Here is a 12,842-nt window from a genome sequence, read left to right on the forward strand (position 1 = left end):
TTAGTGGTTAAAGCACTTGCCTGCGTCAATGTTGCCATCAATACCACTCCAAACTTTGACTTTCCTCACAGTCTTCAAATTTTTTTTAAAATTAATTTATGAGAGAGAGGGAGAAAGAATTAAGCAGAGAGAGGGAGAGAATGGGTGTGGCAGGGCCTCTAGTCACTGCACATGAACTCCAGGCGCGTGCACCATCTTGGACAGGTGGTTTTACATGGGTACTGGGGAATCGAACTCTGGTCCTTAGGCTTTGCATTCTCTTGGGATATAATTGCTATGCTTAACTCTCATGAACCGTGTGTCAGCTGCTCAGCAGTTTCCATAGTCTGACTGTGTAGCACAGTTGTAAGGATAACGGCTGAGCACTGGCCCGGGGAGCACACGGGGAGCTGCGGAGTTGACGACGGCCCGATGGCTTAAGGAACCACCACAGTGCGTGCTGGAGGCGGGGCCTGGGCGTCTGAGCAATGGAGGGCATGTGGCACTAAGAAGCAGAGTGGAAAACCAGATGAGGGTCAGACCCAGAGGCTGTGGCTTGAACTTAAGTCTACCAGCATAGCGGCAGGCAACTTTCTTTTTGTTATTACTGTCGCGTTCATTATTATTAATTTTTATTTACTTATTTGTACGTGAATGTGTATGGGTGCGTGTACCAAGGCGCCTGTGTGGATGGAGGTCAGAGGACAACTTCAGGGCGTCTGGGCTCCATCTACTTTGACATGGGGTCTTTGCTGCTGCAAACAGATGGTTAGGATGTAGAGGAACATCGGAGCAGCTGGCCCATGAGCTTCGGAGTCTCCTGGCTCTGCTTCCCACTGTTGTACGCATGTTGGCATCTCACAGATGCGCGCATCTCTTTGTGTCCAGCTTGATGTGGGCGCTGGGGTGTTGAACCTGGACTGGCAGACGTTGCAAGCAAACTCCCTGAGCTGCTGAGCCATCTCCTCAGCCCTCATTATTATTATTATTATTTTATGCAGGGAGAACAAAAACCACAGCGTCGGGATTGCTTGACCTGGCAAATGCCGTGACAGCGAAACCTAAGGTGAGCTACTCAAGTGACTTAAAAGTTTCAATAACCACATTAGAAAAAGCACAGGGAAACTTAATAGTGTATGTCATGTAAGCCAATAGTATCCAAGATACTTCAAACAGGGCACTGGCCACATTTCAGGGACTCAATAGCCAGCTACACATGCTCAACAATGCAGGTAGCAGCTGTGCTGTGGAGGTAAAATTCACCAGTCAGGCTCTTACATGTACGTTCTGTCTGCAGGAATGAGGGTGAGACGGTGGGCTCGTGATCCGGAGGGCATGCTGTGAGGGCAGTGTGCGGATCCAGGGATCTCCAACTCAGTGAACATCTGTTCATGGAAAACAGTGCTGCTCTTATGCAGAGGGTAACATTTATTTCCATCCCGAATGATTATCACATCATTGATTAAACACATCAAAACAACCCTGAAATAATTTAAACTGAAGGCACAGAACAAATCAAAATAGTCAACTGTAAAAGCTTAAATGAAAAATCCAAATATTCCAACGGTAACGAATTATGACCAGGTTTCCATCGCCAAATATCATTTTGACCAAAATGATCATCTTTTCTCACAAAATCTACAGCTAAGCTGACTCTGAGATTTTCATGAGAAAAATAATATTGAAAAAATTTCCTTTTTCAAAATGCACATTAGACCGCCAAGTTCAATATATCTTATATATCACAAAATAGTAGTTATGATATTTGTTGATGGATGGCCACTCCCCAAAGAGATGACACATTTTTACAAAGTATTTAAAAAAATAGCAAAGTTGATTACAAAATTCTATTTGGGGAGCAGGAAAAAACAAAACAAAACAAAACACTGCTCCATGTCAATTAGAGTATCAAAGCACTTCAATATCAAATTGCTTCAAAAGCCAATCACTACATAACAGTAATATACTGTATGGGGCGTTCCACTGTATCCTCACTACAGATTGACCATACAGTGTAGCTATGGGGCTGAACAAGTGAGAGGCAATGACTGTTGCCAATTCTTACTTATTCCAAAGAGATGTTTTAAAAAATCATTACAAAACTGACTGGAATAATCAGTGATATGTCATAGGTATGATAAACCCCGGCATTGTGACTACTGAGTTTGAAAACAAAGCGATCATGCGTCACCATGACATTCTGTAGTACTTTGAAATACATTCTCTGATTATCAATACCATTGATCACAGAGGTCACTTGTAAATTAGCTCAGATTCTGAACTAGGTTTCTCAGTGAAACTTTTTTCAAGTATGTATATAATATCCACCAGGTAAAGATGCTTTTCTCCTACTTCCTTAATGTGCTCTCCAAAGGACAGCTGTGTTGAATAAAGGGCAATCACCATTTCCAAAAACATTTAAAAAATATGAAATAATCTAATGACCATAAGTTGACTGAAAGAAATTAACATCTAAAAATCTATTAGTTCAGATTTAAAGAAACAGAGCTTTTTGGTCTCATACTTAAAGAAATAATGAGAAACCAAGAGGTTCTAAAACACTTAAGAAAGGTTCCTTTCTGAACAAAATGAAAAGGTCTCCCTTCTACTTAGCTGCAATGTGTGCATGCGCACGTGTTTAATAGCAATATGGTTTTTATCATCTAGTTTAATTGCATAAATCACAAAAACATTTCCTGACAAGATTGCTAATAAATATAATATAAACTCTAGAAATGATTTTTAGCAAAAAACGCCTTCAAATTTTTCCTATGTAGCAAAACATTCCTTTGAAAATGAATCTTTACTGCTCTGGGACTGTTCCAGCAATGGCAGCTTTACTATCTCCAGCGCTGAGCTGTAATTACTTCCTGGGCTCTTCTGTCCCTGGATAACATTATCTTTTATTCTCTACTAGTCTCATAACAGTGCATTATTACTATTTTTTTAAAATCTCTTCGGTGGTGTCAGATTTAGGTCTTCATCGGGAGTAGTGAAGATTAAAGTAGAAATAAACCAGAAATTCACTTTATAAACAATATGAAGTTTTGAAATGTTGGCACCAATGAAAGTGAGCAGTGGTGGTCACCCATGCTGCTTGTGGCCCTGTGTGTGACAAGGACAGGAAGTGCCGTGGCCGGTGGCTGGGCGGACACCAGTGCTGGGTGATGGACACCTCATTTTATGACTGAGACACTGAACACAAAGAACCGCCCACTTCAGATCGCTGGGTCACAGGTGGAGTGGGCTTCGTTCTTTACGACAGTCAATCTTATGACCACCGAGAGCGTTCCGCAAATACACACACCAGGGCGAGTGGAAGACTGCTTCCAACCTAAAGGAAATGTAGCGAATGCTGGGAAACCATTTAAGTAATCCTAAAAGGTTGCTCTTGGTGGTTTTTGGCCCTGTGGCTACCAGCTGTGCCAGGAGCTCCTAATACACAGAAAAACAATGACACCAAAGGGGTTTCTTTCAAAAACCTATGAAGCAAGAAGCAAAACTAGAAAGCAACTTCACAAGCTAGACAAGGCTGCCAGGCCAACAAATAACTGTCAGTGTGACTTTGTTTCTCTGTTCTTTCAGCATGGGAACCAGCGCAGAGTGACTCATGCCCACAGTCGACAGGCCGTTTACAGCTACGATCATGTCTCCACATCTGGACAGGAGCAAGCAGAAACACAGCATTATTATCTTAGTGATGTCACAGCCGTTTAGCAAGAAGATCACAATTGTATTCACTAGTTAACAGTCGGCAACTATGGTATATCATCTACTTTGAGAAGCATCTGGAATAACTTGTAAGCCTATGTTGGCTCTCCTGTAGCAATTGATACTACCCCTGGGCCAACCCTTCCTGTAATGGGCAGGGGAACCTCAAGGACATGCTAGATATATATTTCTTAATTATTTATTTGAGAATGACAGACACAGAGAGAAAGACAGACAGAGGGAGAGAGAGAATGGGCGTGCCAGGGCTTCCAGCCTCAGCAAATGAGCTCCAGACACGTGTGCCCCCTTGTGCATCTGGCTAACGTGGGACCTGGGGAACCGAGCCTCGAACCGGGGTCCTTAGGCTTTACAGGCAAGTGCTCAACCGCTAAGCCATCTCTCCAGCCCCGGATATTTTTTATATTAGCCCAAGCAAGATATATGAAGGAGTCAATCTGTACTTTCAACCTAAGTCCCACACAGTGAGCTGGCAGGGTGTGGGGCTTACTGAGTTATTATTTCTGCATTCCCCGAGGTCACATACCTGAGGGTTGAACTAAATTGGGATGACACCTGTACTTCCTCCTCTCTTTCTTTATTCACGTTTTTGAGACAGGATCTCACTACGTAGCTCAGGCTGGTCTTGAATTTGAGATCCTCTTGGCTCAGCTCCCTAACGTGGGGACTGCACAGCCACGTCTGGAGGGGTTCCCTTCCACTGGCTGCAAACGCTGTCCTTGAAGCAGAACGATCTCGAGCGGACGAAGGCTCTCAGGACCTTCTCATCCTTACGTCCCGGGATTGCTTTCATGGTTTTCAGTCTTTTGTTTTCAGCATGAATAGATATGCTATGTTATTGCTAACTACTTCAATTTCTGTTTGCAAGTGGATGGAATGCAAATTAACTGAGGCCTGGGCGGTAACTTAGCTAAGAGACCAGCTAACTCATTTTTATCATTGCACACTGGCCTAAAGCATATTTCTTCTGGCCGGTTTTTCACTGTAGGATTCAGGTGCCACTTTCTCTTTGCAACCGGTATCACGTCTCCATTTCAGCTGCCTGGTCCTGGCCAAGTTTCCTGGCTTTTCTAAACCTCAGTTATCTAGTTTGTAAAGCAGGAACAGTGGGTTGTTCAGATTACATCATGAGTGCACAGTTCTTAGCACCGTGCCTGGAATACTGTGTTGTATGGGTCTTCTCATTCAACCTTTTTTTTTAGAACTCACTATGTACGTGTGAGACAGAGCTACAACTGCTGGGGATGTGATGTAACGATTCCTCCCTCACGGACCTCACGGGAACATGACGTCAGGCAGGAAAGAGAGCCAAGGAGAAAAATGGAGTCATCGACTGGACCTGAGCAGGCTGTGTGGAAGACTGCTCAAGGCCACTGTCACGTCACCATGTACTGAAGTGACGCAGGTTTAGCTCTGGTCACTGGATTAAGAAAGTGTAGCTATAAGGGACAGATGATAAGAGAAATGAACACTCCAGCCTATGAGTGTCTTTCTGCTTGCCTTCTGTCTGTGTCGTGCTTTGAGGTCCCCTTCTCACTATGATCACATGTATGACATGTCTCTGTGGCTGTCATTTGAGGGCTTCTGTGGCTGGTCTTCTGTGCACCTCTGTAGCTGCTCTAGCCTTTTTCTATATGCCAATTTCCCCTAAATAAACCTCACAATTCATAACTTCTCTCTAAATAAATCCAATAATTCATTAAAAAATACCCCAGTCTAATTAAGGGTCATCCAACTTGGTCCATGAAAAGCGGTGACCGGTGTTTTAGGCTTTATGAACAGTTTATACCCATGGTAAGTCATGGTAAGTCAGCCCACCTCTGCTGTATACAAGCAGTCGGTGCTAAGTTGATGGGTGCATGCGAGTGGCTATGTCACGGACAACTTTAGTCATAAAAACAGACGGCAGGAAGAGCTACATGAGGCCTGGCATGTCAAACACAAGAACATCCCTAGTGAGGACAACACTTACTTCAGTCTTCCGTCATAGTAGGCAGGAGTCCCCAGCACAATGGTTTTGATGAAGAAAGGCTGGCTGGTGTGGTTCTCTTCATAACCACCGACGATACTAAAACCCCAGCTGCCCAAGTAGCTTCTTCGCAAAACTATATCACGGCAGCTATGAAGGGCACTGCGGAAAACCACAACCATCAGACACAGGAAGAGAGGCTTTCATGGACTATTTATCTTTGCTAGAACGCCACAGCATAGTATACCTACCACCCTTGGGGGGAGGGGAGAAAAAGGGCTACTTTATTTATTTTGACATTTGTATTATAAATTATTGGTGCCAGAGAGCAAATCAAATCCATACATCCACATGCACCAGACAAGTGCTCTGCTACTGAGCTATACCCGAAGATCATCTACATTATTTAATTTTTGCTTTTTGGGGGGTAGGGTCTTCCTCTAGCCAATTCATTATGTGGTCTCAGGGTGGCCTTGAACTCACGGCGATCCTCCTACCTCTGCCTCCCGAGAGCTGGGATTAAAGGCATGCGCCACCACGCCTGGCGACCTATGTTGTCTTGTTAGCCCACTTGCTGACACAGAGGCAGTCCTAGGTGGACTCTCGTCTCCACCTTTCTTAGTCTTCGCTCCCAGGTGAGGATCTGCACACTTCCATGCACGCAGGCAGGCAGCTGAAGCGCAGTGAGCACAGCGGCCCGCCCTCACGCGCCTGTCGCCGCTCTACAGGGACGCTGACGGTAGAGCGGAGGAGACAGCGCTGAGAGCAGGTTCCCCCATGGTGCTTCTGCAGATTTCTGAGTGTAATCAGTAGTCAGGTCTGTTTAAGTGCCTGCCTGAATCTTCCATGACAAACAAAGAGGCAGTTCTCTGGCACACTCAGGGACGTCTCCCTCCAAAAATAAGACGGCACTGTACTGCCTGTGTTTTAACCAAGACCTTTCTTACTCTGCTTGGCACGGCACACAATGCTGTGAACTCTCCTTTTTTAAAAAAATCGTTTAATTAATTTTTTTTTTTTTTTTATTTGAGAGAGAGAGAGAGAGGAGGGGAGAGAGAATGGGTGCACGAGGGCCTCTAGCCACTGCAACTGAACTCCAGACACGTGTTACCTTGTGCTTCTGGCTTTACGTGGGATCTGGGGACTTAAACCTGGGTCCTTCGGCTTCAAAGGCAAGCCCTTTAATAACTGCTAAGCCATCTCTCCAGCCCCCCAAGCTCTCTATCTGCCTCCTTCTCTCTTCCTCACTCAAATAAATAAATAAAATAGATTTAAAGAAGAATCAGTACTTTTCATACTCTGTTAGTCAAAATGCTTCATCAAACTTCATTTTTAGAACTTTCCTTAGATTCAGAACAGCAGCAATACGCACTCTTTCTATCTCGGAACCAGTGGGTCAGAGAAAGGCATGCACCCTGGGATGCGCTGACCATTCCAAACCCCTTTGACCCCAACGCCAGCCGACCTCACGACATTCTGCTGGTCGTGGTTAGCACTGAAGTGATGGGCTCCTTATAAGGACAGAGCAGCTAAAAGGAAGTGGCTTTGAGCCTCCCGAGTCCAATACAAGCTGGGTTGTCCATGCTGCCACTTTTCAGGGTGATCACTAATTTCAGGCTAGCCTGGGCTGCAGAGTGAGTTCCATGCCAGCCTACGCTACAAGGTCAGCTCTTGTCCCAAAGGACAAAACAACTAGGAAACTGTCCCTCTTCGTGGACAGCTAAAGCCCTCCTCTCACTGGGTGAGTGACTGCCACACAGGCGCAGAGAGCCCTAAGCAGCACAGAGCTGTCAGTACCTTGGCAGGCCAAGCCACATGACCCAGGACGGGGACCAGCTGGCGTCATACTCATTCTCACTCAAAGCACCTGGCTGCTCGTCCGCGGCCTGGGCTGCCTCCTCCACAATCTGGACCTCCAGCGCTTTGAGGACGACGGCCGGGGAAGCAGCGCTGGCCTTCAGCATGGCTACGGCCTCACTGTGGCTCAGGCTGGTCAGGTCAATGCCATTGATGTTCAACAATACGTCGCCTGTGCCCACGAGGAGACAACCAGAAGGATGGTGTGAGCACCGAGTGATTATTCCCCTGCAGATCTTGACTGAAAATCCATTCACTAATTATTAGTTTCAATAGCTTAGATGAGATGAAAGACTCTCTATTATTTTTGTAGCAATGACAGTAGTGTTTCTGATTATGAAAAACATTCTGAAACAATTCAGAAGCTGGAAATAATGTCATACCAGAGAGGACAAAAATGTGCCCTGAAACATGTAGATATGCCAAGAAGTGCAAATCATTAGCTTAAGTTCAGCTTTGTACATGCCCTGGGCAGGACATTTCCATTCTGTGAGCTTCAGGGGTTTCTAGAGGTCTTCTTTTTTAATATATTTTATTTTTATTTATTTATTTGAGAGAGGAAAAGAGGCAAAGTGACAGCGAGAGCGAGAGAGTGAGAGCGAGAGCGAGAGAGAGAGATTGGTGCCAGGGCTTCCAGCCACTGCAAATGAACTCCAGACGCATGCGCCACCTTGTGTATCTGGCTAATGTAGGTCCTGGGGAATTGAACCGAGGTCCTTTAGCTTTGCAGGCAAGTGCTAAGTCATCTTTCCAGCCCTAGAGTTCCTTTTAATAAAAAACAATTTGCTCATTTGCTCTTAGAAATTTTCAATAGCATCTATTTTTTTTTTTTCTTGGTTTTTCAAAGTAGGGTCTCACTCTAGCCCAGGCTGACCTGGGATTCACTATGGTGTCTCAGGGTGGCCTCGAACTCACGGCGATCCTCCTACCTCTGCCTCCCAAGTGCTGGGATTAAAGGCAAGTGCCACCATGCCCGGCTAGATTCTATTTTATATGTACACAATTTTATATGTACAGATGGTCCTGCATTTCACTCAGAAAAGTTGTCGCCCTCAGGCCACACAATGACACATTTTCCCTTGCTTGAGGGGAAAAAACACAAAAGCAAAAACCTATTTGTTCTTCTCTCAAGCACTATGATGAAAAAAGACCAGTGAAAATTACATTAAAAAGTTAGGAAAGCAAGGATTAGTTTTGAAGGAAGCACACATTTGTGCTACGAAGTCTACAGAAAATATTCCTCTCCCAATTCATCATCTGATTTTCAGATTGTTAAAGCAAAGGATTCGCATGACTGAAAACTTGGAAAAATACAATACTGTAACAGGAATGAAATAAATTTCCCCTAATGTCTGCCATTAGACAAATAACTTAAAAAATAGCCGCCTAATTGAGATAAAATTTTATGTACCATTCAATACACCCACTTAAAATATCCAGTTTGGGGCTGGAGAGATGGCTTAGCAGTTAAGGTGTTTGCCTGCAAAGCCAAAGGACCTCAGTTTGATTCCCCAGGACCCACGTAAGCCAGATGCACAAGGAAGTGCATGTGTCTAGAGTTCATTTGCAGGGGCTGGAGGCCCTGGGGCGCCCACTCTGTCTCTCCCTCTCTCTGCCTCTTTCTCTCTCAAATAAATAAAAAAATAAGGTTTCAAAAAATCCAATTTGGGGCTGGGGAGGTGGCTCAGTGCTTAAAGTTGCAGTTCCCCTATTTTTGTAGTCCTGAGTTTCATGCGGGGAGAAGAGGTGGTAGAATTGTCCAAGACTGTATCTTACCTCTTTTGATTCTGCCATCTCGCGCAAGGCAGCCGTGAGGTGGCACGCTGGTCACAAAGATGGGCAGCTCACCACTCTTACTCCCTCTGCCTCCTGCGACTGTCATTCCAAGGGACTCGTGTGGCTCCTTCTTCACAGTAATGTGCTTTTCTTGGCATGTAACACACTGAGTGAGATCCTGAAGCAGGACGGGAAGCAGCAAAACCGGGTGATGAATAACATACAGCTGAGGTGAAAGTAGCTAAACTAAGGTGGTCAGCTGAGGTGGCACTGACAAAGGGACTTTTTCTTTTTTTTTTTTTTTTGAGGTAGGGATTCACTCTGGCCCAGGCTGACCTGGAATTCACCATGGAGTCTCAGGGTGGCCTCGAATTCAGGCGATCCTCCTACCTCTGCCTCCCCAGTGCTGGGATTAAAGGCGTGCGCCACCACACCTGGCTAAAAGCAGGTAATTCTTAAGAGTTTTAAGATTCTGAAGGCCAGCCAATTACTTTTACTTCCATGTTTCTCCACCATTCTTTGAAAGACTGGCAGAACAGTACAAAAGCTATTTTACAAGCCGGGCGTGCTGGCGCACGCCTTTAATCCCAGCACTGGGGAGGCAGAGGTAGGAGGATCGCCTGAATTCGAGGCCACCCTGAGACTCCATGGTGAATTCCAGGTCAGCCTGGGCCAGAGTGAGACTCTACCTCAAAAAAAAAAACAACAAAAATATAAAAATAAAAAAGAAAAGCTATTTTACTAGCTACCAGAAAAGAAGCTACAGAGTTTTCTTTCCTGCAGATGGGGATCTTCAGCACTCAGTCACGAAGCAGACACAAGTCGAACTCTGAAATCTTCATAAAAGCTGCAGGGGCCTCGACATCCGGGTGCTGAGGTTACAGGCGTGCACCATCATGCCTGGTTTTATGTGGTGCTGCGGCTTGAACCCAGAGCTTCATGCGTGCTAGGTAAGGACTCTCCTGACTGGAGCTCCACTCCTCGAGTCTCTGAAGTTTTTCATATGGTATTCCCATGCCCTCCCCCCTCCACACAAACATGCAAAAATACCACTTCTTTTGAATTTGAATTTAGTTAACAGATGAGGTATACATGTGCAACATTAATTATTAAACTACCTTATGGTAGTTATTGCCACAGCTAAAGGCCCACATGCATTACTTCATTCAATCCTCACCATGGTGCTGAAGTTGGTATTACTGACACCACTTTTCACATGAGGAAGCATGCCAGAAATATGTACTTACATACTAACAAGCCTATATCTTGTCTGTGAGCATGCAGTGTGAACACTACATCTTCACACCACACACATGCACCCATGAGGAACTATCCACTCAAGTGTAGCAGTGTCTCAGGCCTTCTGAGATTAAGCTGGTGTCTCAAAAGGTTCCAACACTTCTGTCCTTTTTCAGCCTTGGCAGTGCCAGGAGAGCACTCCAACCCTGAGCTACAGCCCTAGCTCAGCACCCACCAACAGTTAGTTTACAGACTGTGTAAACCAGCTAGTTACTAACAGCATTCAAAGTAAAAATATATGAACTATACTCACAAAATTGTAATATGGCCTTTAATGACATTACTTTAAAAAGCAGGTAAGTTTTTAACTGCTAAACAACATGACCTTATTAAAAAGACAATTCAGGGACACTCAGCTTTGAGTAAACTTATTTAAATAGTCCAAGTCCTAGAGTATTTAGTGAATTAAAAGTGGCTCTTTCTTCTGGATGCCTGAAGAACATGAAACTTCTGTCTGGAAACCAAACTGAACTTCAGTAATTACACTCAAGAACCTTCTACAGGTTCAATGCTATGGAAACGTTCACCTAAGCAGCTGCTGAGAAACATGCTTGTAGACCAACGTGTGCTGTTCAGAAACTTTCCTAGGTGATTGTAACCATCTGAACAGCTTGTGTTTCTTGTGAATTTGCACTTGTTTGCCATGGGACATCTTTATTTTTCTTAACTGAAATTTGACATGAGAATGCAATCTGTCAGTAAGCAGCTAAGTTAACACACGTAGTTACAACGGCTGGGACCGGAGAGAGCACCTGCGGTGGGAACTACTCTGCATGTACCTATGTGAAATGACTTGTTATTTCTTTCTCCTTCTTTGGTGTGTGCGTGCGTGTTCACATTTGCGCGTGCACATGTGTGTGTGTGTGTGCGTGAGTGTGCGTGTGGAGGCCAGAGGCTGAGTCAAGGGTCTTCCTTGGTCACGCTCCACTTTATGAACAAGGCAGGGTCTCTCCTCTGCACCTGGCACTCACCGGTCCTGGTAGTCTACCTAAGCCACCTTGTCCCCAGGGCCCCCTGTTTCTGCCTCTTAGTGCTGGGTCTAGGGCTGGGCTGCTATGCCCACCTGGCATTTATGAGGGTGCTAGGGACTGCACTCCAGTATGGCAAGCCCTTTGTCCACTAAGCCTTATCTCTAGCCCATAATAAGAATTAACAGTTATAACATGAAACTTTGAAATGAACGAGTTCTCTACATGAATGTCGGAATCATTACATACAATTTCAAAAACTATTTTTATCTATTTGCCAGCAGAGAAAGGGGAGAGAGGGGAAGGAGAGGGAAGAGGAGGAGGAAATATGAATGGGCATGCCAGGGCCTCTTGCCATTACAAAAGAACTCCAGATGCACGTGCCACTTAGTGGCATCTGGTTCTATGCTTTATGTGGGTACTGGGGAATTGAACCTAGCCTCTTAGGCTTTGCAAACCAAGTGCCTTTAACTGTTGCGCCTTCTTCCTAGCCCTCAGAATAATGCTTAAATTATCTGAAAACTACAATTGTCAAACACCTGCCTCAAATTATTGTACAATTCAATGACAAAAAGATCCAATGACCAACTTTGGTCTCTGCCTCTGTAAAACATGTAAAGCAAGGACTGTATGTGCAAACAGATTATGATCAAACACTCCCTCTTCAAAACAGGACCACCTTTCACACACAAAGGCAACATTACAGGCTTCCACCATAGGATCTGGTTTTTGTTCAGCAAGGAGAAGCCTGTGGGGAAAATTCCACCAAGGATTAACCAAACAGTACATCTCCTAAGCCTGGAGAACCAGATAAGCCCAATGAGCCAAACTAGCTAGACCAGTGATAGGTTTTGAAGGGAATTCAATTCTCAAGTGCTGTACTTAAATCTGAAAACTAGGGCTGGAGGGATGGCTTAGCCGTTAAGGTGCTTGCCTGCCAAGCCAAAGGACCCAGGTTTGACTCCCCAGGACCCACTTTAGCCAGATGCACAATATGGCACATGCGTCTGAAGTTCGTTTGCTGTGCCTGTGGAGTGCATTTGCAGTGGCAAGAGGCCCTGGGATGCCCACACTCTCTGGCAAATAAAAACAAACAAACGAGCAATCCAAAAATTCCACTTATATGTAGCGTTCAGCAAATGGGTGTTTATGAAAACTCATGTGTCAATCCCTTGACACAGGAACTCTCCTTGCCAAGTCACCACCTCCTGGCTGAGAAACTGACATGATTTGCACATTTCACATCACCTTTCTGGCAAAACAAC

General features: G+C 44.9%; 1 protein-coding gene across 2 annotated transcripts in view; it reads right to left on the reverse strand.

The window, feature by feature from the left end:
• Positions 1-1,392: 1,392 nt before the first annotated feature.
• The window catches only part of Lnx2 (ligand of numb-protein X 2), a 90,364-nt gene continuing 78,914 nt past the window's right edge, over positions 1,393-12,842 (reverse strand). For both annotated transcript variants that reach the window (XM_045155191.1, XM_045155192.1), the window contains exons 7-10: positions 9,311-9,488; positions 7,475-7,706; positions 5,681-5,839; positions 1,393-3,637 (exon numbers count right to left, since the gene is read on the reverse strand). In XM_045155191.1, coding sequence (XP_045011126.1) covers positions 3,502-3,637; positions 5,681-5,839; positions 7,475-7,706; positions 9,311-9,488 — 705 coding nt within the window. In that variant the 3' untranslated portion in view covers positions 1,393-3,501. The remainder of the gene's footprint in view (positions 3,638-5,680; positions 5,840-7,474; positions 7,707-9,310; positions 9,489-12,842) is intronic.

Source organism: Jaculus jaculus, chromosome 7, assembly GCF_020740685.1.
Source record: "Jaculus jaculus isolate mJacJac1 chromosome 7, mJacJac1.mat.Y.cur, whole genome shotgun sequence".
Classification (NCBI taxonomy): Eukaryota; Metazoa; Chordata; class Mammalia; order Rodentia; family Dipodidae; genus Jaculus; species Jaculus jaculus.